Source organism: Mobula birostris, chromosome 1 (assembly GCF_030028105.1).
Source record: "Mobula birostris isolate sMobBir1 chromosome 1, sMobBir1.hap1, whole genome shotgun sequence".
Classification (NCBI taxonomy): domain Eukaryota; kingdom Metazoa; phylum Chordata; class Chondrichthyes; order Myliobatiformes; family Myliobatidae; genus Mobula; species Mobula birostris.
The window spans coordinates 10,969,784-10,997,131 of record NC_092370.1 but is presented as its reverse complement, the minus strand read 5'-3'; the positions used below and the strand labels follow the sequence as shown (position 1 = coordinate 10,997,131).

Here is a 27,348-nt window from a genome sequence, read left to right as displayed (position 1 = left end):
AAAGAATGTTTAATTTGTTGCTCTTTTGATTGTTAATTTCTATGACCTCATAATGAAATTTCAGTTTTTAATTGAGATCTGATTCCTGCAATCCATATGTACCCACGTGGGTAAAATTGGAGCAGCTGAATTTTGTTCAAAGTTTTGTAAGCAGCTTATGAGCTGTCTTCCAAAATGGCGGTCAGAGTCAACTCTGTCCTTGGAACGGTTGATCAGGACAATATATTTCAACAAGCCCTCTGTTCCCACTGTTAAATACAATCAGTCAAGTCAAAGTAAAGTTAGTTACTTACTTACTGCCAGTTACACCACTGATGTTTAGGGCAGCACTGAAGGTCCTCCATCTCTGGGGGTGTTCAGGGCTTCCTTCATCGTGTCAGTAGCTTCCTCTTGGTTTTAACTACTGTCAGTTATGCGAGTCCCAGGTGGAGACTCAGGAATACCGCCGTACTCAGATGTAGAAGAGTTCTTCATTGTTGTTTCTGTAACAGTTTTGCTTTACCAGTCAGGGCTGTTAGCCCTGAGCTGAATCCCTGATATCTTCCATACCTTGCTGCTATTCCATCACAGAAATTGGTTAAAAATTACTATTTTTATTATTTATTATTTATTTATTGAGATAAAGCATGGAACAGGCCTTCTGGCCCTTCAAGCCACACTGCCCCAGCCATCCTCCAATTTAACCCTAGCCTAACCCTAGCCTGATCAATTTACAATGACCAACTAACCTAGCAACCGGTATGTCTTTGAACTGTAGGAGGAAACCAGAGTATCCAGAGGAAATCCAGGTGGTGTCAGGGAGCACGTGCAAATTCCTACAGGCAGCGGTGGGAATTGAACCTGTGTCACCTGTACTGTGAAGTGTTGTGGTCACCCTACTGAAGTCCATTCTCATTGTGTTATGATAAATTAAAACCACTTCATTTGACTGCTCATTCCCATTCTGATATGTCAGTCCATGGCCTCCTCTACTGCCTCAGTGAGGCCACCCTCAGGTTGGAGGAGCAACACCTCATATTCCATCTGGGTAGCTTCCAATATGATGACATGAACATCAATTTCTTTAACTTACAGTAACTTCTGACTTTTTCAATTCCCCTTATAGTTTCACTCTCACCCCTTCTCCTCACCTACCCATCACCACTCTTTGGTTACCTTCCTCTTTCCCTTTCTTCCATGGTCCATTGTTCTCCACATCTTCTTCAGCTCTTTACCTCTTCTTCCTATCTATTTCATCCCTTTACCACTGACCACCATCCCCCTCACCTATCACCTGCCAGCATGAACTCCATCCCTCCCCACATCTTCTTATTCTTTCTTCCCCCTTTCTTTCCAGTCCTGATGAAGGGTCTCAACCCAAAACATCAGCTGCTTATTCCTCTCCATAGATGCTGTCTGATATACTAAGTTCTTCCAGTACTTCGTGTTGCACGTTTTCATAGTTGACTCAATGGCTTAATGGTTCCATGAACTCCTGTTCTAATGAATCTGCCTTTACCATCACTTTGGCAGTACATTCCACAAACCCACCATTCTCTGTGTAAAAAAACTGTGTAAAAGATGAGTGGGCATAATTTTAAGGTGATTGGAGGAAAGTATGAGGGGGGGGGATACCAGAGGTATTCCCCCCCCCCTCATACTTTCCTCCAATCACCTTAAAATTATGCCCACTCATCTTAGCCATTTATGCCCTAGGAAAAGGGTACTAGCTGTCTATTGATCTATCCCTTAATTATCTTATCATCTTGTACACCTCTATCAATTCACCTCTCATCCTCCTTTGCCCCAAAGGGAAAAACCATGGCTCGCTCAGAAGGTGTGCCGTCGTCCAAACATCATCCTGCTAAATCTCCTCTGCACCCTTTCTTAAGCTTCCACATCCTTCCTATAGAGAGGTGACCAGAACTGAACACAGTGTGGTCCAAGTGTGATCTAACCAGGGTTTTACAGAACTGTAACATTAACATGGTCAGCTGGTGGCGCAGTGAGATCAGCGCCGGGCTCGAGAATGGAGGTTCCTGAGTTCGATCCAGTGACAGACAGCCCTCGTGCGTGCTCTCCATCCACGCCGGGTTGATGTCGAGCTTGCAACTCGGCCTCGTAAAATAAAACTCCGAAATGTCTGTGTGAGGAGTGGTGCCCCACACAGCTTTCAAACTGCGCCTTGTAAAGCATGAAAGTGCCTGGCACTAGCCTCTCAGGCCTGAGTCAATGTCGTCATCATCATCATCATCAACATTACCTTGTGGCTCTTGTACTCAATCCCCTGACTAATGAAGGCCAATTCAAAGGCATCCATTAGTTTTGCGAGACCATGGATCTGCGCCTGGAAAGTCCAGGGCACAGGCCTGGGCAAGGTTGTATGGAAGACCAGCAGTTGCCCATGCTGCAAGTCTCCCCTCTCCACGTCACCAATGTTGTCCAAGGGAAGGGCATTAGGACCCATATGGCTTGGCACCAGTGTCGTCGCAGAGCAATGTGTGATTAATTGCCTTGCTCAAGGACACAACCGTTGCCTCGGCTGGGGCTTGAACTCACGACCTTCAGGTCGCTAGTCCAATGCCTTAACCACCTGGCCACGTGCCCACATACTGTGAAATTCCATAGAAATACTCCAAGTGTTGTGTTCAGTTCTGGTCACATTATTACAGGAATAAATTATTTGTGACAAACATTGTGCCTTATTCTTGTTGAACTGTGGGTTATTCTTCTTATTCTTGCTCAGAATGTTCCGTGGAATTCTATGCATTCACCTGAGAGTAGAGGGCATAGTGAGTTCATTCAGAGATACATTATGGAATAGGCCCTTCCTACCCTTTGAACCACACTGCCCAGCAACCCCCAACAACCCCAATTTAACCCTAAGCTAACCGTGGGACAATTTACAGTGAACAATTAACCTAAACCGGTACATCTTTGGACTATGGAGGAAATTGGAGAAAATCCATGCATTCGACAGGGAGGATGTACGGAGACTCCTTACAGAGGATGCTGGGTTTGTAGTCCAAACTCCGAAGCCAGGAGCTGTAATTGGGCCACCGTGGAGCCCAATAAATCTTGTCAAAGGATCAAGGATCAACTTTATTCACCATATACATTTACGTGTGTTTGCAAATTGATGTGATGTGTTTGGCGTAACGTGCAACAAAAACATTCAATAATTATACAGAATAAAGTGTCAATAAAAATAAAGTTAGATGTACAGATATGGAATAAAATAAACTTCTCAGGCTTCCAGCTGGGTACGGGTATCGATTATAACCTACGTGCCGATGACAAACTGTGCCATCTTCATCAGGGATGATGCCTGGGCATCATCATCTTCTTCTCCTTCTTCTTCTTCTTCCTCTTCTTCTTCTTCTTGTTTTACGGCAGTTGGCACCCAGCTTAATGCTGCATTACCACCACCTTCTGCTCCACAATGTGCAATAGAATTACATTCCAAATTCCTTCACACAATCATACACACATATATACCCTACATTTTATCCCTCCATTTTGGCTATCCTAGTACCCTATTCCTGCTTATTCATCATATCCTATAAAAAACCCCTGTACCCCTTAAGAAAGCTAAAAATGCCCTGACCTGTGCTCTTTCACCCATGCCCAGCAACCCTTTTAATGTGAATTCCTGCACCCCCAATTCCCTTAGATTAATTCTCATCGTCTGTCTCTGTATCCCATACTTCCTGCAACTCAGAACTACATGTTCTACTGACTCCTCTTCCTGACATTCCTCACACAATCCTGTCTGGTGTTTCTCTATCATTTTCAATGTTTTGTTTAATGCACAGTGTCCCAGCCTTAACCTAGTCCACACGGTCTCCTCTCTTCTGTATCCATCACCTACCCTAGTACCTGCAACACTTTTTTGTTTTGATGTAAATGCCTCCCTTTCCCCTCCCTGTCCCATCTTTCTTGCCACATTTGGTTGATTTTTTCCCAGATTACACACTTAACCTCTGCTTTACTGATACTAATGTGCATTTCTATATTTTCTTTCTTTAACGCCCTCTATGCCAACTCATCCACCCTCTCATTCCCCTTCACCCCTACATGTGCTGGAACCCATAGAAATTTTATATCCCCATCGTCCATCCCTTCTGATTGGTCAGTCCTCATCCAATCAGGTTTCCGCTCCCCCCGGCTTGTTTACAATCAAATTCCAGTTCTTGTTTAGAATGGGACTTTCGTCTTTGTTAAAATTCTTTTCATCTAGTGTTATTTGCTAAGTACCACCGGACTAGATGGAGTTTGTCATTGAAATGTCAGTTATAATCAATACTTGTACCCAGCTGGAAGCCCGAGATGAGTTAATTTGTCATATATGCCAGGAAAGCACTAGATCCTTTTTCATGGAATAAAATGTTCATAAATACATACGTACCTTCATGTAAAATGTAAAGAGCAATATAAATGTGGTTGAAATTGCTGTGGTGTGTTGGCATTACATACAATGAAAAATATTCAGCAATTATACAGAGTGACATAGTGTAGTAGCTAGCACAATGCTTTACAGTACCAGCAACCTGGGTTTAATTCCTGCAAGGAGTTTGTACCTTCTCCCCATGACTGCATGGGTTTCCTCTGGGTGCTCTGGTTTCCTCCCACAGTCCAAAGACATACCGGTTAATAGTTAACTGGTCACTGTAAATCGACCCATGATTAGGCTGGGATTAAATCGGGGGATTGCTGGGTGGTGCAGCTCGAAGGGCTGGGAGGGCCTGTTCTGCACTGTCTGTCTGTCTGTCTGTCTAGGTACCATATCCGATGTGGACTTTGGTGACCATGGTTTTCCATATTGATCTATCCTTCGTTTTTTGGATGACTTCCGTTTCCTCGATGTGTAGCCACCTGGCTACGCTTTTGATGTACATAAGCCGAGGTCTTCCTCTAGGTTTACTCCCCTCAGTCTTTCCAGAGAGTATGAGTTTTTCTAGTTCAGCTTTCCGCATGATGTGTCCCAGGAATCTGAGTTGTCTTTCTCTCATTGTTGGTATGAGTGATCGAACTGTATCCTATTCTGCACTGTATCCCAATAAATAAATAAAGTTACAAATACAGATCTGGAATAAAATGTGCGTAAATACATAAATACCAGCATGTATTTATAATGTAAACAACATTATAAAAATTGGATTAAACTGTTTACAGTGCAGTGAGTGACTGGGTAATAGATTGAGGGAGGTGTGGAAGGGAAAGGAAACTAGAATGGTTGATCAGATTAACTACTAGAGGAAAGAAGCATTTAAGATGATGTGAAGGTTTTGTTTTAAGAGCCCTATAGCACCTTCTGGAAGGGAGCTTTTGGAAAAGGCAGTTTGCAGATGTCCACCAGACATCTACAGCACTGCAGCCTGCAGTCAGTACTAAACTAGACAATCTGCCTAATCGGTAAATCTGTTTCTCTGGAGTAAAAGATTAATGGGGGAACAAAAATAGTAAGGGAACGTTTAACAGTTCTCGCTTCCAGTCAGTAATATTTTTAATGACGTTTATTGCATCTGGGATTTTCAAGGTTCTTATTAGATAACGTTCAGTTTTCTCAGCAATGGTGAATCGACTAAGCAAGAGTTTTGTGGGACACCTGAGCTCTCTTCACGGTGGTCACCCTGAGCACATGTTTGCATGGTAACGATTAGCATTACTTATTAAATGTACATCGAAACATACGGTGAAATGTGTCCTTTGCGTCACCGACCAATGCTGTCTGAAGATGTGCTGGGGACAGCCCACAAGTGTCACCACGCCTCCGGAACCACAAATTACCAATCCTGACCCAGGTGTCTTTGGGAGGAAACCAGAGAAAGCCACACGGTCATGGGGAGAACATACAAACTCCTTACAGAAGATATAGTGGGGAATGTCAGTTTTTTACACGGAGGATGGTGCACGTTAGCATTCATTTCAAGAGGACTAAAATATAAAAGCAAGGATGTGATGTTAATGTCTCACTTGGAGTACTGTGAGCAGTTCTGGGCGCCTTACCTAAGAAAAGATGTGCTGACATTGGAGAGGGTTCAAAGAGGTTTATGGAAGTGATTCCGGGATTGAAGAACTTGTCATAGAAGGAGCGTTTTAATGGCGCTGGGCCTATATTCACTGGAATTCAGAAGAATGAGGGGTGACCTCATTGAAACCTATTGAAAGTTGAAAGGCCTCAACAGGGTGGATGTGGAAAGGATGTTTCCTAAGGTGGGAGAGATAATGACCAGAGAACACAGCCTCAGAATAGAGTCGCATCCTTTTGGAACAGAGATGAGGAGGAATTTCTTTAGCCACTGAGTGGTGAATCTGTGGAATTCATTGCCACACATGTCTGCGCAGGCTAAGTCTTTGGATATATTTAAGGCAGAGGTTGGTCAGGGCATGAAGGGATATGGGGAGAAGGCGGGAGTTTAGGGCTGAGCAGAAAAATGGATCAGCCATGATGAAATGGTGTAGCAGACTCGCTGGGCCAAATGACCTAATTCTGCTCCTATATTTTATGGTTTTATGGGTTCTTGGAATGCCCTGTCACTTTTATATAAGAAACTTTTGTATAATAGACACATGGATAATAGAAGAATGGAGGGATATGTAGGAGGAAGCGCTGGACTGTGGTGTAGTGTCATCCGCATCGGACTTCGAGACAAATGATCCCAGGTTCAAATCCGGTCGGCTCCTAGCATGCTTTCCATCCCTGTTGGGTTGAGCATCGAGCTAGTAACTAGGCGTCATAAAAAGCTAGACAAATGCTAAAGAAATGGCAAGAAACGGCCGCTCGATGCTCCACAAAGCGCGGAACGGAACAACAACAACGTAGGAGGGAAGGAATAGATTGATTGTGGAGTAGGTTGTAAGGTCAGCACAACATTGTGGGCTGAATGGCCTGTACTGTGCTGTAATATTCAGTGTTTGATGTACATGTGACAAGTAAAGCTAATCTTTATTTTGATATTTAAATTAAATTGAGCTATATGTTAATTGTTTTAAATATACTTTGAGAGAACCAGCGGTATTTGAACATGCAAAGGGGAATTTTTCTTTGATTATCTCCCGGTAACCCTCTTCTGTACCTTGCTTTTACCTAGTCCTGCCCTCAGCTTTCCCTACCCTGCCACTCCAGTAGCCATTCAGCAAATGCATCACCAGATAATGAGCCGCCAGCAAAGTCTGGGTTCCGCCTTTGGCCACAGTCCTCCTCTCATCCACCCTGCTCCGACGTTCACTCCGCAACGCCACGTGCCAGGCCTGCCCACCGTGCTGGCCCCCGGACAGATCTCCTCCGGTCCATCTGAACCTGCTCAGGTAAGAGAAAACAGGGACGGTGCTAATGGAACTGTGCTGGAATCCCTTGTGGGGAGTAATTGGTTGTCTGTTGTATCCGATGATGACGGGGCACGAAGAAACCTATGCAGGAGAGTTTTTAAAGTACTGGGGCAGTTTCACTCTCTCGAGCTTAGAAGTTTAGGTCCAGTGGTACAAGTAGCCATCACAACTGGGGACTTCCTTGGTTGCAGTGGACATTTTCCATGTTTTGCCACCCCCTTCGCTCTTACCGTAACAGATAATTCAGAAACATGGCCAATTCAAAGGATTATGTTAAACCACATTAATGCACAGAAATAGGAACCAAAGTTTGCATAATGTTTACTTTATTATTTATGTTGTTTGAGAATTGTTTTGCAAGGAATTAGAATCAGGTTATTTTTATCACTGTCTTATATGCAAGCAATTCTGCAGATCCTGGAAATCCAGAGCAACACACACATAATGATGGAGGAACTCAGCAGGTCAGGCAGCATCCATGGAGGGGAATAAACAGTGGAGGTTTCAGGCCAAGTCCCTTCATCCTCTCCATGGACACTGCCTGACTTGCTGAGTTCCTCCAGCACCTTGTGCGTTACTCCCAGACGACATGAAATTTGTACAGTATAGTACAAAGCCATAGAAGTTAGTATAAATTATAAAATGAATAAATAGTATCAAAAGAAGGAATAATGAGGTAGTGTTCATGGGTTCATGGACCATTCAGAAACCTGACGACGGAGGGAAAAAGTTGTTCCTGACTTGTTGAGCGTAAATCTGCAGGATCCTGTACCTCCTCCCTGATGAGGACATGTCCCATATAGAAATTTGTCAAAGTCTTTGGCAACATACCAATTCTCCTCCAATTCCTAATGAAGTAGAGCCTCTGGAGTGCCTTCATGACTCCTTCAATGTGTTAGGTTTAAGACCAATCCTCCAAGATGTCGAAGAAACTTAAAGGTGCTCACCCTTTCCACCACTGGCTCCTCCATGAGGACTGGTGTGTGTCCCTTCAACTTCCCTTTCATGAAGTCCACAATCAGTTCCTTTGTCTTGCTGACATTGAGTTGTAACACCACTCAACGTCTGATCCATCATCTTGCTCTATGCCTCTTCATCACCATACTGCTTTGAAGTGATAGTGCTGTTCAGTGTACTATGGTTATTGAAATACAACTTGAGTTGTATACAGCAGATCAGGCCGCATCTATGGAGAGGGATAAGCAGTCGATGTTTTGAGCCGAGGTCTGAAAATGAAGGGGAAAGGAGCCAGAATAAGAGAGTTGTGGGGGGTGGGAGGAGGAGAGGAAGGAGTAGAAGTTGGTAGGTGATAGATAAAACCAGGTGAGGGAGAAGGTGGGTGGGAGAGGAGGGATGAACGGAGGAGCTGTGAAGGGAAAGGCGGAAGAGATAAAGGGGTGAAGAGGGAATCTGGTAGGAGAGGAGAGGGAGAGGGAACAATAGGAAAAAGGGAAGGAGGGGAACCAGAGGGAGGTAATGGGCAGGTGAGGAGAAGAGAAGGGCTGAGAAAGAAGCAGAAGGGAGGATGGAAGCCTCGTTTGCCTGGGTCACCTCCAACCTGATAGCATGAATGATAATTTCTCCCTCCTCCCCGCGTCCTGGCCTCCTGAATATTCACTACATTTCATTGTTGGCTAATCATGACAGAAATAGGCCAGAGACATTTTCAATTCAAGGAACAGGAGCAGAGACCATAAACGGGAACATATGGATCTCTGTGGGCCGATGGTTTCTCATTGGACCAGAAACAGGTTTTATTTATTTATTGAGATACGGTGTGGAATAGACCCTTCCAGCCCTTTGAGCCACACCACCCAACAATCCTCGATTTAATCTTGACCTACTCACGAGAGAATTCACAATGACCAATTAACCTACTTTGGAATGTGGGAGGAAATCAGAGCACGTGGAGGAAACCCACACAGTCACAGGGAGAATGTACAAACTTCTCACAGGCAGTGTCGAGAATTGAACCTGGATCACTGGTCCTGTACGGTGCTGTGCTACCCACGTCACTACCCGTGCCATACCATTCTTCGGTACCTCAGGCTACATTGTTCTTCTCCATAGATGCTTCCTGACCTGCTGGGTTACTCCAGCACTTTGTGTGTGTGTGGCTCCGGATTTCCAGCCTCTGCAGAACCTCTTGTGCACATGATTGGATTGTGTTCAATCACGTCTGAAGTTTCTCACGTCTTTCTAGAGCAAGCCAACCAGCGAGTCGGCGGTGAGCAGCACTGGTGACCCCATGCAAAACAAGCGCTCGCGGATTAAAGCTGACGAGGAGCTGCCGAGCCCAGGCGGAGGGAGTGAGCAGGTACAGTGACGACTTCATTAATCAGCACCACCCCCACCACCACATCACCTCGTAGCAGATGCATTCTATAATACATGCAACTTCTATCAGAGTGCTCAGGGACCAATTACAGAAACGGTCTTGTCCTTCATGTTGTTTGCTTTCCTTGTAATACGAAGGTGATTAAATATAGAATTTAAATTTGTAGTGCAGCTCAAGAGGTGCCTTGGATACACTGAGGTGATCTTGCCACTTTCTGTGTAAGTCATCGTGGCCTTGAATCTGAAATGAATTTGCAATTCAAGTGGATCTTTATAACAAGAAATAGAACAGCCGCTCATGCAAATATTTAAGTCACCGTTGCCAATCAGTGCAGAAGGAGAACAGAACATTGTACGGTATGGCGGTTGTCCACTGTGTTCGAGGATGACTGGAGACCTGTGAGAAAGATTTTTTAAGTGGAAAAGCCGTTGCACTGGGGCAATTCCAATCTCTCGCCCTCAGAAGACCGGGTCAGGTGTGAACAAGCATCACAAACTGGGGTCTTCCTTGGCTGCAGTGGATGACCATGACATCTTCTGTGCCTTGTCATGCCCTTTGCTCTCCACGAAGTGTGGCAAAACTGCCTCCCTGGCCGTTGAATCCCATTGTAGGTCCGCCCGGTCCGCCAGAGCTGACTTTGCTCGCTCAGGCGGGCATGCCCCTATCTCACCTGGGGTACGAGGTCTGCTGGCTACCCTCACTCGGTTTAGCCCACCTGTCGCAGCAGCGTACTGGGGTTCGGCCGCTGTTGCATGCAGACAGCTGCTTGGAGCCACAGGTGACAGCTGAAAGTCCAGTGGGAAGCAACGGTGAGTGAGCTGTCCCCAGAATGGACACAAGAAACCCTTCGCCCAGAGGTGATGCCCCTCTCTGAACACCCCATACACCCCATCTAGAATATTACAGCACAAGCCCCTCAGTCCACGACGTCGTGCCGACCTTTTAACCTGTCCTAAGATCAATCTAACCCATCCCTCCAAGATAGCCCTTCATTTTTCTATCATCTATGTGCCTATCCAAGAGTTTCTTAAACATCCCTCATTCATCTGCTTCTACTACCACCCCTGGCAGGGCATTCCATGAACCCACCACTCTCATTGTAAAGAAATGAAACTCCGAAATCCACCCCCCCCCCCCCCCCCACACACACACAAGACCTTAAAATTATGCCAATTTTGCACCCTGGGGAAAAAGTCTCCAGTTGTCCACTCGGTCTGGGCCTCTTGTACACCTCTATCAAGTCACCTCTCATCTTCCTTCCGTCCGAAGAGAAAAGCTCTAGTTTACTCAAGCACATAAGACATGCTCTCTAATCCAAGCAGCACTTCTGAAGCCTCTCTAAAGCTTCCACATCCTTCCTATAATTAGGTGACCAGAAACAAATGCAATATTACAAGCGTGGTCTCACTCAACCTATCTTCATTAGACGTGCCCTCTAATCCAGGCAGCATCCTGGTAAATCTCCTCTGCACCCTCTCCAAAGCTTCCACATCCTTCCTATAAAGAGGTGATGAGAACTGGGCACAATATTCCAAGTGCAGTCATGTTATTGCCTTGGGTCCAAAGCATTGCTAGATAAATGAGTTTTGCAATTCAGGTGATTAATCTTGGATGGTGCCTAGATTAGAGAGGATGCCTTGTGAGGAAAGGTTGAGCGATCGAGCTCTTTTCTCTTTGGAATGAAGGAGGATGTGAGGTGACTTGATAGGAGGTGTATAAGATGATAAGAGGCATAGACCGAGTGGACAGACAGACCTTGTCGCAGGGCAGAAGTGGCTAATACAAGGTGATTGGAGGAAAGTATAGGGAAGGATGTAGGTTATTTACACAGAGACTGATGGGTGTGTGGAACATCCTGCCAGGGGCAGTGGTAGAGGTTTATACATTAGGAACATTGAAGAAACTAATAGATAGGCACATGGATGATAGGAAAATGGCGGGCTATTAGGATAGATGAGATTGATCTTAGAGTAGGTTAGAAAGTTCAAAACCATGGGCAAAATGACCTGTACTGCTATCGTGTTCAAAGTTCAAAGTTCAAATTTGCCAGCTTAAAAATCTTTCAAAGTGATTTTTCTTCAATGGTGTGCTAAGATCTTAAAAGCAGACCACCACTAACTCCCCAGTTAGATGGGTACTCTTTTATTTTTAGAATAGCCTGCTTATATTTAGAAATTTTGGCTGATTCTGTAAACTGCCTCTTGTGATGTCTTTTTCAAAAACAAATTGTTCCTGGTTATCATCAGCTGTTACCGCCTGCTACACATTAATCAACCCTGTGCAGTCTTCTGGAGTGTATGATGTTGTTTTGTGGCAGGGAATATTTTATTTTTATGCAATAATTTGACCATGTTTGTCATCAGCTTTCACAAATGAAACATGAAGGTTTAACTTTTACAATAGTTTACACTGCACACAGATCTTATAACCTCACAGGAAATGGTCCTCAAGCAGTTCTCTCAGACCCTACAAGCTTCCCGCCCCCATATGAAACACAGTTTTAGTTTTTGAAAAGAAATAAAAGACAGCCTAAAGCAATGTGGGCACACACTATGAATCCTTGGGAGCCGCTTTCTCGAGCACCTTCACTCCATCCGGAATTTCCCAGTGGCCAGCCGTTTTAATTCCCACTCCGATATGCCTGTCCATGGCTTCCTCTGCTGACATGATGGGACCACACTCGGGCTGGAGAAACAAAACCTCATGTTCCTTCTGGGTAGTCTCCAACGTGATGAGCATCACTTTCTCCAACTTCTGGTAAATTCTCCCCCTTCCCCTTCTCTCATTGTCCACTCCTCACTCTGGTTCCCCTCTTACCTTTTCTCACCTGACTATCACCTCCCTCTGGTCCTATCCTGTCAGATTCCCCCTTCTCCAGCCTTTTATCTTTTTGACCAACTGACTTCCCAGCTCTGTACTTCGCCTCTCCCCCTCTCCTAGTTTCACCCATCACCTACCACCTCGTACTTCTTCCTCTCCTCGCCCCCAACTTCTTACTCTGATTTCTTATCTCTTTTCTCCAGTCCTGGATTTGCGTTTGTGATTCAACCACCCTCCGGTGCCCCTCTTCGTTCCCTTTCTCCCCTGGTCCACTCTCTCCTTTCAGATTTTTTCTTCTTCATCTCAGCCCTTTACCTTTTTCCTCATATTACACCCCAGCTTCTTTATTCCCCACTTCCCTACCCACCTACCTTCCTCCTCACTTGGTCTCACCTGTCATCTGCCAGCTTGTGCTCCTTCCCTCCCCCCCACCTTCTTATTCTGGCTTCTTCTCCCATCATTTTCAGTCCTGATGAAGGGTGTTGACACAAAGCGTGGACTCCTTATTCTTCTCTGTAGATGCTGCTGAGTTCCTCCAGTATTTTGTGTTGCTCTGGATTACCAACATCTGCAGATTCCCTCTATGAAGCAGGTGACATGTTGGAGAGTACCTCAGGTCCAGTGATCACAATGCCATTAGTTTCAATATAATTATGGAGAAGGATAGGACTGGACCCAGGGTTGAGATTTTTGATTGGAGAAAGGCTAACTTTGAGGAGATGCGAAAGGATTTAGAAGGAGTAGATTGGGACAGTTTGTTTTATGAGATGGGTGTAATAGAGAAATGGAAGTCATTTAAAGGTGAAATTTTGAGGGTACAGAATCTTTATGTTCCTGTTAGGTTGAAAGGAGAGGTTAAAAGTTTGAGAGAGCCATGGTTTTCGAGGGATATTAGAAACTTGGTTCAGAAAAAGACAGAGATCTACAATAAATATAGGTGGCTTGGAGTAAATGAGGTGCTTGAGGAATATAAAGAATGTAAAAAGTATCTTAAGAAAGAAACTAGAAAAGCTAGAAGATATGAGGTTGCTTTGGCAAGTAAGGTGAAAATAAATCCAAAGGGTTTCTACAGTTATATTGATAGCAAAAGGATAGTGAGGGATAAAATTGGTCCCTTAGAGAATCAGAGCGGATGGCTATGTGCGGAGCCAAAAGAGATGGGGGAGATTTTGAACAATTTCTTTTCTTCGGTATTCACCAAGGAGAAGGATATCAAATTGTATAAGGTAAAGGAAACAAGTAGGGCAGATCTCAAAACTATGATGATTAAAGAAGAGGAAGTACTGTTGCTTTTTAGGAATATAAAAGTGGATAAGTCTCTGGGTCCTGACAGGATATTCCCTAGGACCTTGAGGGAAGTTAGTGTGGAAATAGCAGGGGCTCTGACAGAAATATTTCAAATGTCATTAGAAACGGGGATGGTGCCGGAGGATTGGCGTATCACTCATATGGTTCCATTGTTTAAAAAGGGTTCTAAGAGTAAACTTAGCAAATATCGGCGTGAGTTTGACGTCAATGGTGGGTAAATTGATGGGAAGTATTCTTAGAGATGGTATATATAATTATCTGGATAGACAGGATCTGATTAGGAACAGTCAACATGGATTTGTGTGTGGAAAGTCATGTTTGACAAATCTTATTGAATTTTTTGAAGAGGTTACTAGGAAAGTTGACGAGGGTAAAGCGGTGGATGTTGTCTATATGGACTTCAGTAAGGCTTTTGACAGGGTTCCACACAGAAGGTTAGTTAGGAAGGTTCAATCGTTAGATATTAATATTGAAGTAGTAAAATGGATTCAACAGTGACTGGATGGGAGACGCCAGGGAGTAGTGGTGGATAACTGTTTGTCAGATTGGAGGCTGGTGACTAGTGGAGTGCCTCAGGGATCTGTACTGAGTCCAATGTTGTTTGTCATATATATTAATGATCTGGATGATGGGGTGGTAAATTGGATTAGTAAGTATGCAGATGATACTAAGATAGGTGGAGTTGTGGATAATGAAGTAGGTTTTCAAAGCTTGCAGAGAGATTTCGGCCAGTTAGAAGAGTGGACTGAAAGATGACAGATGGAGTTTAATGCTGATAAGTGTGAGGTGCTACATTTTGATAGGACTAATCAAAATAGGACATACATGGTAAATGGTAGGGCATTGAAGAATGCAGTAGAACAGAGGGATCTAGGAATAATGGTGCATAGTTCCCTGAAGGTGGAATCTCATGTGGATAGGGTGGTGAAGAAAGCTTTTGGTATGCTAGCCTTTGTAAATCAGAGCATTGAGTATAGGAGTTCGGATGTAATGTTGAAATTGTACAAGGCATTGGTAAGGCCAAATTTGGAGTATTGTGTACAGTTCTGGTCACCGAATTATAGGAAAGATGTCAACAAAATAGAGAGAGTACAGAGAAGATTTACTAGAATGTTACCTGGGTTTCATCTCCTAAGTTACAGAGAAAGGTTGAGCAAGTTGGGTCTTTATTCTTTGGAGCGTAGAAGGTTGAGGGGGATTTAAAATTATGAGAGGGATAGATAGAGTTGACGTGGATAGGCTTTTTCCATTGAGAGTAGGGGAGATTCAAACAAGAGGACATGAGTTGAGAGTTAAAGGGCAAAAGTTTAGGGGTAACATGAGGGGGGACTTCTTTACTCAGAGAGTGGTAGTTGTGTGGAACGAGCTTCCAGCAGAAATGGTTGAGGCAGGTTTGATGTTGTCATTTAAAGTTAAATTGGATAGCTATATGGACAGGAAAGGAATGGAGGGTTATGGGCTGAGTGCAGGTCAGTAGGACTAGGTGAGAGTAAGAGTTCGGCATGGACTAGAAGGGCTGAGATGGCCTGTTTGTGTGCTGTAATTGTTATATGTTTATAGGGTAAGAGAGTGAAAATTCCTCATGGAGTGCAGAGTACCAAAGTAAACTGGTAGCATCTAGCAAACACGTGCTGAGACACACGGACAGATATTCAGCTTTGCTTTTGTTGAGGTGTTGTAAGATAATTATCTGTGATGTATTGAAATCGGTGCATAGAGTCATAGGAAAGCACAGCACAGAATCAGGCTCTTTGGTTCATCTAGTCCATGCCGAATGATTTAACCTGCCTACTCCCATCAACTTGCACCGGGACCATAGCCCTCCATATCCCTACCGTCAATGTACCTATCCAAACTTCAAGCTCGCATGCACCACTTGCGCAGGCAGCTTGTTCCACACTCTCATGATCCTCTGAGTGAAGAAGTTTCCCCTCATGCTCAACTTAAACTTTTCACCTTTCACCCTTAACCCATGCCCTCTAGTTGTAGTCTCACCCAGCTTCAGTGGAAAAAGCCTGCTTGCATTTACCCTATCTATACCCTTCATAATTTGGTATACCTCTGTCAAATCTTCTTTCAATCTCCTATGTTCCAAGCAACTCTTCCCCCTTTCCAGGTTTTACCTATCACTTACCGCCTTGTACTTCTTCCTCCCCCCCACCCACCTTTTTGCTCTGACTTCGCAATTTTTTTTCCAGTCCTGATGAAGGGTCTCGGCTCAAAACATGGACTGTTTACTCTTTTCCATAGATGCTGCCTGGCCTGATGGGTTCCTCCAGCATTTTGTGTGTGTTGCTTGGATTTCCAGCATCTGCAGATTTTCTCATCAAAGTCCTAATCTTATTTTCATCTTTCCTATAGTTCCTGTAGGTATAAGTTAGTGCAGTTGATTTTAATTCTACTTTCCATTCCCATTCTGACGTAAGACCATATGACCATAAGACACAGGAGCAGAGTTAGGCCATTTAGCCCATCAAGTCTGTTCTGCCATTCCATCATGGCTGATCCTTTTCTCCCCTCCTCAGCCCCACTTCCGGCCTTCTTCCCTTAATCTTTGATGCCATGTCCAATCAAGAACCAGTGGCTCTCTGCCATAAATACGCCTAACGACCTGGTCTGCACTGCGACCTGTGGTAATAAATTCCACCCTCTGGCTAAAGAAATTTCTCCCCATCTCTGTTTTAAATCGACGCCCCTCCATCCTGAAGCTGTGCCCTCTTGTCCTAGATTCCCTCACCATGGGAAACATCCTTTCCACATCTACTCTGTCTAGGCCTTTCAACATTCAAAAAGTTTCAATGAGGTCCCCCTCATCTTTCTAAATTCCAGCGAGTACAGACGCAGAGCTATCCAATGTTCCTCATATGATAACCCTTTCATTCCCAGAATAATCCTTGTGAGCCTCCTCTGAACTCTCTCCAATGCCAGCACATCTTTTCTTAGATGAGGAGCCCAAAACTGTTCACAATACTCAAGATGAGGCCTCAGCAGTGCCTTACAAAGCCTCAGCATCACATCCCTGCTCTTGTATTCTAGACCTCTTGAAGTGAATGCTAACATTGCATTTGCCTTCCTCACTACTGACTCTACCTGCAAGTTAACCTTTAGGGTGGTCTGCACAAGGACTCCCAAGTCTCTTTGCATCTCAGATTTTTGGATTTTCTCCCCATATAGAAAATTTATTTCTACTACCAAAGTGCATGACCGTGCTTTTTCCAATATTATATTTCATTTGCCACTTTCTTTCCCATTCTTCTAATCTATCTAAGTCCTTCTGCATCCTACCTCAACACTACCTGCCCCTCCACAAATCTTGGTATCATCTGCAAACCTGGCAACAAAGCCACCTATTCCATCATCTAAATCATTTATATATAACATAAAAAGAGGTGGTCCCTACTCTGACCCCGTGGAACATCTCTAGTCACTGGCAGCCAACCAGAAAAGGATCCTTTTATTCCCACTCTCTGCTTCATACCAATGTCAGTCCATGGCCTCCTCTACTGCCACGGTCAGACCACTCTCCAGTTGGAGAAACACCTCATATATCCTCCAGAATAATGCGGGGGGAGGGAAAACTGGCAGATGACAGGTGAGAAGGTGAGTAGATGGTTGGGTGAAGGGCGGGGGACAGAAAGAACAAGACAGGGGGAAGGGGGAGAAATTACTGGAAGTTAGAGAAATTGATGTTCATAGTGTCAGGTTAGAAGCTACCCAGAATCTCCCAGACTGGCACTGTATTATCTGCCAAACTGAGGTTTCCAACCCTTTTTATGCCACGGCCCAATTCCATTAAGCAGGGCATCAGTGGACCCCAGGTTGGGAGATTCTTGCTAAAAGCTCCTGAGTGAAGGTTGACAACCCAACTTTCTAACCCACCTATGAGTCCTGTAGATGAAATTAAACATTGTTTAGAGAATATATCTCCAATCCACATGCCCCCGTGTGAGCCACATGCATGAGTCTGCCATGTGCAGTGAGACTGTGAGGCAGATGTTAGGGCAAAATTGCAGTGAGTCGGATGAGTTGCAATGTAATGTGGGGACGAAATCAAAACGGGTGAATACAGGACTGAAGGAGTTATATTTGAATGCACGCAGTATACGGAATAAGGTAGATGATCTTGTAGCATAGCTAGAGATTGGCAGCTATGACGTCGTGGGCCTCACTGCCACGTGTCTGAAAGAAGATCATTGTTGGGAGCTTAACATCCACATTGTATATAAAGGACAGGCAGGTAGGCAGATGGGGTGGCATGGCTCTGTTGGTAAAAAATTAAATCAGATCCTTAGAAAAAGGGCTGAAAGATGTAGAATCCTTGTGGGAAACTGCATGGGTAAAAAGACCCTGATGGGAGTTATTGTATAGACAAGCCTCTGAACGGTAGCCAGGACGTGGGTTACAAATTACAATGGGAGGTAGAAAGTGCGTGTAAAATCAATTACAGTAACATTATTGCCTTCGGTCCTTCAGAAACATTGCTAGGCAAATATCAGTGAGTTTTGGAATTCAGGTGATTGACCTTGGATGCTGCCTGGATTAGAGAGCATGTCGTATGAGGAAAGTTTGAGCAATCTAGGGATTTTCTCTTTGGAGCAAAAGTGGACGAGAGGTGACTTGATAAGGGTGTACAAGATGATGAGAGACATAGGTCAAGCTGACAGCCAGGGACTTTTTTCCCAGGATGGAAATGGCTTATATTAGAAGCAGGAAACATTCCTGTTTTCGCTTAACGTATGATAGCCTTTTTGACTTTATTGGCTCTCCTCCATTATGTCCTGTTTAAGTTTAGAGAAAATAAGAAGTCGGACATTTGATACATCCTTTAAATTTGAGCAAATCTGGCAATCTTTTATTCAATATTTTCATTTAATTTGATTTATTACTCTTCCAATTTTTTTTCAAAGTTTTAGATTTGATCAGAAAGTCTTTCTTTTTTTTCTGGTCGTATCCTCAAAATGGACTGCCTAGTCCCTTTTTTCTTTTTTTTTTAATATAGTGTAGTAGGGTTTTTTTTTCTTCATTTAAAATTCAAAGTTTTTTCTTTCCTCTTCATGAACTGATAAGAGGAGAATTGCTGTATTTCTTTTTTTATTATATATTTTATACTAACTTAACAATATGTATAATTTGATAATGTCTATCTTAATCTCAGTTTGTATTGTTATTGATATATATATTTGAGATAATTCTCCTCTTGTTTGTATTTATGTTCCTTTTAAATCAATAAAAAGATTAATAAAGAAAAGGAAATGGCTAATATCGGGGTACAGTAATTCTCAGGTGATCGGAGGAAAGTATAGCGGGGATGTCAGAGGTAAATTCTTTACGTAGAGAGTAGTGGGTGCATGGAATATGCTGCCAGGAGTGGTGGTAGAGTCAGATACATTAGGGGCATTTAAGAATCTCTTAGATAGCCACATGGATGACAGAAAAATGGAGGGCTATGTAGGAGGGAAGGGTTAGATTGGTCTTAGGGTAGGTTAAAAGATCAGTAGAACACCATGGGCTAAAGGGCCTGTACTCTGCTGTAGTGTACTCTGTCGTCTCCATCAATTGTACATACCTGTCTAACGTTGCACCCACTCTAAAGGTGACCAGAACTGATGGCAATATTCATGAGTTCAATTCAAAACTGGGTTTCTCCATCACAGGAGCAGCCGGAAGGAATGACACTGGTCAAAGAGGAAGTGGATAAAGACGAAAGCAAGCAAGAGCCAGAAGTCATTTATGAAACTAACTGCCATTGGGAAGGATGTACACGGGAATTTGACACACAGGAGCAGTTAGTCCACGTAAGTAGTCAAAGCCAGGAATGCTCACGTTTCTCTGCCAGAACTTGTGAAGGTCAGATTTTTGTTTTGACTTCAAAGCATCATGCACTCAATGGCCACATTTTTGGGCACACCTGTACACCTGCTCATTAATGCAAATATCTAATCAGACAATCATGTGGCAGCAACTCAATGCATAAAAGCATGCAGATGTGGTCAAGAGGTTCAGACCAAACATTAGCATGGAGAAGAAATGATATCTAAGTGAGTTTGACCATGGAGTGATTGTAGTGCCAGATTGTTGTGCCAGTTTGAATATCTCAGAGAATGGTGCAAAAACAAAACAACATCCAGTGAGCAGCAGTTCTGTGGGTGAAAATGCCTTGTTAATGAGAGAGGTCTGAAGAGAATGACCAGACTGGTTCAAACTGACAGGAAGGCAACAGTAACTCAAATAACCACTCGTTACAACAGTGGCATGTAGGAAAGCATCTCTGAATGCACAACATATCGAACTTTGAAGTGCATGGGCTGCGACGGCAGAAGTCCACGAACATAGACTGAGTGACCACTTTAGTAGGTACAGAAAGTAATTAATAAAGTGGCTTCTGAGTATATTTCTCAACCCAGAACTCCGTAAAATAGCGCGATTATTATTTATTGCTGGTTACTAAATGGCTAAAAACTTGACCAAGTTTGTTATTTAAGTTCAAGGTTATTGTCGTTCACCCATACACATGTACTGTATACAGCTAAACAAAGCATCATTCCTCTGGGGCCACAATACAAAACACACTACATATAGTCTCACACAGCACATAGGGTTATGATCCAGCATCTACAGTCACAAAATAATATTAATATTAGCACATGCTAAAAAGGATGCTTGTGTTTTGGATTGTGTAAATGAAAATAATCTGCTCAATAAGGCTATTTTCATCTAAATTTTTTAAAAGTGTTCTAGAGATTTATAAGTGTCTCTAACCGTAACTATTCTGCCATCATATTTGACCTACCAAAATGAACCACCTCACACTTATCTGGGTTGAACTCCAATTGCCACAGTCATCAGCAAATTTACTAATCCATTCCTCCACTTCCTTATCTGGGTCATTTATAAAAATCACGAAGAGTAGGGGTCCCAGAACAGATCCCTGAGGATCCCTGAGTGCTCTAGTTCTAATTCCAATGAGGTGGAATTTTTTTAGCCAGAGGGTGGTGAATCTGAGGAATTCATTGCCACAGACAGCTGTGGAGGACAAGTGCTTGGGTATATTTCAAGCTGAGGCTGATAGTTTCTTGATTAGTCAGCACATCAAAGGTTACAGGGAGAAGGCACGAGAATAAGGTTGAGAGGGATAATAAATCAGCCATGATGGAATGGAGAAGCAGACCCGAAGGACTGAATAGCCTAATTCTGCTCCAATGTCTTATGATCTTTATACATGGGAACTAAACGGCTACAAACATGATGACTACAAACATCTGAGCCAAAAGAAAGCCTCTGTCGGATGCTCAGTAAAAAAGAATCTTGTGTTTTGGATTGTAGAAATGAAAATATCAATCTTTCCAATCAGGGAACAAAAATTCTGTCATTTCTAAAACTGTGCCAAAGCTTTTGAAGTGACTCTAACCATTGAAAGAAAAAATGCTCTAGTTTTTGATGATGCATTGCATTCTAAGTCCATTCTAATGTTTAAAGCCAGTGTATTACTTGCCCTAACTACTATGCATTGGCATCCTGTATCTTTTAGAATTGATTTTTAAAGTTCTCTTACTTGTTTATAAAACTCTCCATAGTCTGGGACCAGAGGATACCACGGAATCGTTTTTGTTTTATAATCCTGCTTGAGCTCTCAGGTATTCTTCATCGGTCTCTTAAATTTAAACAATCTCCCTCAAAAGGTAATTGGCAGGTCAGTTTTTTTGAACTCTGCTCCTGAGCTGGAATACCTAACCCAATACCTAAAACTATAAGGGATGATGACTCAGTTGACACTTTTAAACAGCAGCTCAAAATCTATTTATTTAACCTTGCTTTTAACTAGCATCTTGCTTTTATTTTCATGTTTGTACTATATTCCATTGACAACGACTTTGAACTACGGTGTTTGTATGAACAGTGTTCTGCAATACAGTACTGTGCAAAACTCTAAGGCATATATACATAGCTATGGAGTCTAAGACTCTTGCACAGTACTGTAGTAATTTTATGTGTTGCACTGTACCTCTGCAAAAAAAAATCATGACATATGTGAGTGATGATAAACCTGATTCTGATATGGGTCTCTATTGTGGACTGAGAGTGGGAAGGGGGCAGGGAGAGGGGAATCCTGGTTGGGGAAAGGGGAAGGGAGTGGGAAGCACCAGAGAGACATTCTGTAATGATCAATAAACCAATTGTTTGGGATGGAATGACCTTGCCTGGCGTTTCAGGGCTGGGTGTGTCTACACCTATGTCAACAGCAACCCCCCCCCCACCCCGCCCCATTGTTCTCTGCAATCTGTCCCACACCCCTCCCGCAGTGCTTCAGCCTCACCATTCCCAACATCCTTTGCTCCCACATGATATACAAACTCGCTTCTCCCTCCATGTTGACACATACTGTACGGTGCAAACATCTTAGGCACCCTAGCTATACATACGTGTCTTCGAGACTTTTGCACAGTACTGTATGATATTGTTGGTGTTATTTTTTTTTCCTTTTCAAATCTTTTTATCATTATTATCCAAAATTAACAAGAGTACATCGAAGTAAGCAACACTTACAATGTCTCAAGAAAAAAAACATTATTTTAAAGATTGAAAAAATTTTGGTGATTAAAAAAAAAGAGAAAAAAAACCCTACTAAGCAAGAAAAAGTGAGAAAAAAAAACCCCATTGGGTGTTCAACCCCGGAGCCATGCATCATACAAAAAGTTTCTAAAGATAAACATCAAACTGCCAGCAAGAAAAAAAATGTACCAAAAATTTACAATTAGATCATGGAGGAAATCTATCAAATGATAATAATGAGCAAATGAACCCTTTCTTTTCTCAAAATCAAACTTAGGTTCAAAGGTTCAGCTTCTAATTTTCTCCAAACTAAGACATAGCATCACTTGAGAGAACCATTGTGACAAAGTGGGAGCTGATGTATCCTTCCACTTCAACAAAATGGCCCTCCTAGCTATCAATGTAACAAATACAATAACACGTTGGTCAGACAAGGAGATGCCACGGATATTTTGAGGAATTATTCCAAAAAGCACAATTAATTTGTTAGGTTGTAAATTAATTTTAAGCACTTTAGAAATTGTCGAAAAAACTGACTTCCAGAACTGTTCCAGTATAGAACAAGACCAAAAATCATGTGTGTCAGTGTAGCTGTCTCAGTTTTACATCTATCACAATGACTACCAACATTAGGAACATCTTAGACAATCTCTCCTTTGTCAAATAGTAACAATGTACAATTTTAAATTGAATCAGTGAATGACTAGCACAGATCGAAGAAGGGTTAACCAGCTTCAGAATCCGCGTCCAATCCTCCGTCATAAAAGTCAAATTAAGTTCCTTTTCCCAATCTTGTTTAATCTTAAATAAAGGACACTTATCCCATTGTAATAGTAAATTATAAATTCTTCCTACGTCTTATGGTCTAAATACACTGCTGTGTTCTTTTGATTGACTGAGTGAACAAAATCAGTGCAGCCATCTAGTGAAAATAAAGGACTGTCTTCATACATTCTCCAAATCTTCATTTTTACTGTAATATTCAAGATGATGGTGGATGCCTTCAAATCCTTCATAGTGTTGAAGTAGTGAAATTGTTTTATTTTCACTCCCGGCCATTTCTGGCATCTTCAAGCCTGAATGCTTGAAACCACAGTAAGGAAAACAGTTCTGAATTGTCATACTGCTTATTTCTCATTGCCTAACAGTAATAAAAATCACTGCAACACACATCAAAGTTGCTGGTGAACGCAGCAGGCCAGGCAGCATCTCTAGGAAGAGGTGCAGTCGACGTTTCAGGCCGAGACCCTTCGTCAGGACTAACTGAAGGAAGAGGTGAGTAAGTCCTGATGAAGGGTCTCGGCCTGAAACGTCGACTGCACCTCTTCCTAGAGATGCTGCCTGGCCTGCTGCGTTCACCAGCAACTTTTATGTGTGTTGCTTGAATTTCCAGCATCTGCAGAATTCCTGTTGTTTGCGTTTTTAAAAATCACTGCACTACTTTTTGAACAGAAGCACGCACAACTGACACTATTTAAAAACTGTTTGCTCTGAGCATGGTGTAGTGTCTAATGGCCAGGCAACTGACACTAGTTAGAAACTGTTCAGCAATAACTTCCTGCCACAGTGGCCCTTATAAACATAGGGAATCCCAGCACATTGTCCCTTATAAACAAGGGGAATCCCAGCTGTTGTCCCTTATAAACAAGGGGAATCCCAGCACAGTGTCCCTTATAAACACAGGGAATCCCGGCTATTGGCCCTTATAAACAAGGGGAATCCCGGCTATTGTCCCTTATAAACACAGGGAATCCCGGCACAGTGTCCCTTATAAACAAAGGGAATCCCAGCACAGTGTCCCTTATAAACACAGGGAATCCCAGCTATTGGCCCTTATAAACAAGGGGAATCCCGGCTATTGTCCCTTATAAACATAGGGGATCCCAGCTGTTGTCCCTTATAAACAAGGGGAATCCCAGCACAGTGTCCTTTATAAACACAGGGAATCCCGGCCCATTGTCACTTATAAACAAGGGGAATCCCGGCACAGTGTCCCTTATAAACAAGGGGAATCCCGGCTATTGTCCCTTATAAACACAGGGAATCCCAGCACAGTGTCCCTTATAAACAAAGAGGAAATTGTCAAGGATGAGGTTATGGAGTACCTGGAGGCATATGACGAGATAGGCAGAACTCAGCATGGTTTCCTTAAAGGAAAATCCTGCCTGACAAACCTATTACAATTTTTTGAGGAAATTACCAGTAGGCTAGACAAGGGAGATGCAGTGGATGTTGTATATTTGGATTTTCAGAAGGCCTTTGACAAGGTGCCACACATGAGGCTACTTAACAAGATAACAGCCCATGGAATTATGGGAAAGTTACATACGTGGATAGAGCGTTGGCTGATTGGCAGGAAACAGAGTGGGAATAAAGGGATCCTATTCTGGTTGGCTGCCGGTTACCAGTGGTTTTCCACAGGGGTCCGTGTTGGGGCCGCTTCTTTTTACATTGTACATCAACGATTTGGATTATGGAATAGATGGCTTTGTGGTTAAGTTTGCTGACGATACGAAGATAGGTGGAGGGGCCGGTAGTGCTGAGGAAACAGAGAGTCTGCAGAGAGACTTGGATGGATTGGAAGAATGGGCAAAGTGGCAAATGAAATACAATGTTGGAAAGAGTATGGTTATGCATTTTGGCAGAAGAAATAAACGGGCAGACTATTATTTAAATTGGGAAAGAATTCAAAGTTCTGAGATGCAACAGGACTTGGGAGTCCTCGTACAGGATACCCTTAAGGTTAACCTCCAGGTTGAGTCGGTGGTGAAGAAGGCGAATGCAATGTTGGCATTCATTTCTAGAAGAATAGAGTATAGGAGCAGGGGTGTTATGTTGAGGCTCTATAAGGCACTGGTGAGACCTCACTTGGAGTACTGTGGGCAGTTTTGGTCTCCTTATTTAAGAAAGGATGTGCTGACGTTGGAGAGGGTACAGAGAAGATTCACTAGAATGATTCCAGGAATGAGAGGTTTAACATATGAGGAATGTTTGTCTGCTCGTGGACTGTATTCCTTGGAGTTTAGAAGAATGAGGGGAGACCTCATAGAAACATTTCGAATGTTGAAAGGCATGTGTGATGAGTGGATGTGGCAAAGTTGTTTCCCATGATGGGGGAGACTAGTACGAGAGGGCATGACGTAAGGATTGAAGGGTGCCCATTCAGAACAGAAATGCGAAGAAATCTTTTTAGCCAGAGGGTGGTGAATCTATGGAATTTGTTGCCACAGGCAGCAGTGGAGGCCAAGTCATTGGGTGTATTTAAGGCAGAGATTGATAGGTATCTGAGTAGCCAGGGCATCAAGGGTAATGGTGAGAAGGCGGGGGAGTAGGACTAAATGGGAGAATGGATCAGCTCATGATAAAATGGTGGAGCAGACTCGATGGGCTGAGTGGCCGACTTCTGCTCCCTTGTCTTATGGTCTTATGGTATCCCGGCTATTGTCCCTTATAAACAAGGGGAATCCTGGCACAGTGTCCCTTATAAACACAGGGAATCCCAGCAGATTGTCCCTTATAAACAAGGGGAACCCCGGCACAGTGTCCCTTATAAACAAAGGGAATCCCAGCACATTGTCACTTATAAACGAAGGGATTCCCAGCACAGTGTCCCTTATAAACACAGGGGATCCTGGCTATTGTCCCTTATAAACAAGGGGAATCCCGGCTATTGTCTCGATTAGTTTTTGTTTTTTTAAGAGTTGCCCCAAATAAACGGCTGTCCCAATCAACTGATTACCAGATTAACCGGACTCCATTGTATATTCAAATCTGAGCAGGTCATCTCAGCAGTAGTACCTGTTTCAGTTTACATGAGACCATAAGATACAGGAGCAGAATTAGGCCATTTGGCCGATCACTTACGACACAGTGATTTACAGCATTCTGTTGCGTAGCAGTTAGCGTGACGTTATTACAGCTCAGAGTGTTCTGTATTCAGAGTTTTGTTACGGTGCCGTTCTGTAATGAGTCTCTGTACATCCTCTCCGTGGAATGCGTGGGTTTTGACTGGGTCCTCTGGTTCCCCCCCACAGTTCAGAGATGTACCTGGTAGGTTAACGGGCCGTTGTAAATCGTCCTGAGATTAGGTTGGGGCTAGTTGGTTTTGTCGGGGGCTGCTCCAAGTGCTTACTCCTCATTGTGCCTCTAAATAAGTAAACAAATAAATCTCCCGATGTCCGATGTCTCCAGTAGGGAGGCTTTAGCCTGCAGTTAGCCATTCCATCTAGTTACCCAGCTGTTGACGGAAGCTGGATACCAAAGAAACACGCAATCTTAACAATTTCACATTTTGGTTTAGTGACAGACGTAACACCATTTCACTGTTTCCTTTTGTTAATTTGCTCTTCTTTTCCGATCCTATCCTTCAGTCTGCCCTCTTTACTTTCAGTCTGCCCCCCTGAAGCTCCCTCAGCATTGCATCCTTGCTTTTACATTCTAGTCCTCTTGAAATGAATGCTAACATTGCATTTGATATCGTTCTCTGGAACGGGACTGTTGACTGCATTTCAAGGTCTTTTGTTAAAGGTTTTCAGCAGCCTTGACAACTCCTGTCCCGGGTGGCGCTCCTTCTAAACGGTCCTGTTGAAATGTCAGAGATGTTGAACTGCGAAGCAGAGGCAACATGTGTTTCATATTTAGTCAAATCACAGACTGCTGATGGAAACACAAGAACTCTTCTCATGATTGCGTGCCAGAGCAGGCTCATTTACGTCGAAAAACTTGTGTTGCATTTCCAGTGTTAAGCAGTGAGCTGAATGTTTCAAGGATTTAACTGAAGTCTTGTGAGTGTTTTAGCTTACGTTGAGAGCATCCATATGCCAGCTGGAGAAGTTTCTCTGAGGCTCAAATACTAATTCAGTAAAATAATGCTCAGCCTTTATGGGCACTACGATAGCGTAACACCATTAGAGTGCCAGTGACCTGGGTTCAATTCCCACCGCTGTCTGTAAGGAGTTGCTAAGTTCTCCCTGAGACTGCATAGGTTTCCTCCAGCTACTCTGGTTTCCTCTCACTTTTCA

At 43.2% G+C, this 27,348-nt stretch overlaps 1 protein-coding gene across 2 annotated transcripts in view; it reads left to right on the top strand.

The window, feature by feature from the left end:
* The window catches only part of LOC140194915 (transcriptional activator GLI3-like), a 455,994-nt gene that overhangs the window by 387,062 nt on the left and 41,584 nt on the right, over window positions 1-27,348 (top strand). For both annotated transcript variants that reach the window (XM_072252301.1, XM_072252311.1), the window contains 3 exons: window positions 7,074-7,290; window positions 9,515-9,628; window positions 19,432-19,572. In XM_072252301.1, the coding sequence (XP_072108402.1) occupies window positions 7,074-7,290; window positions 9,515-9,628; window positions 19,432-19,572 (472 nt within the window). The remainder of the gene's footprint in view (window positions 1-7,073; window positions 7,291-9,514; window positions 9,629-19,431; window positions 19,573-27,348) is intronic.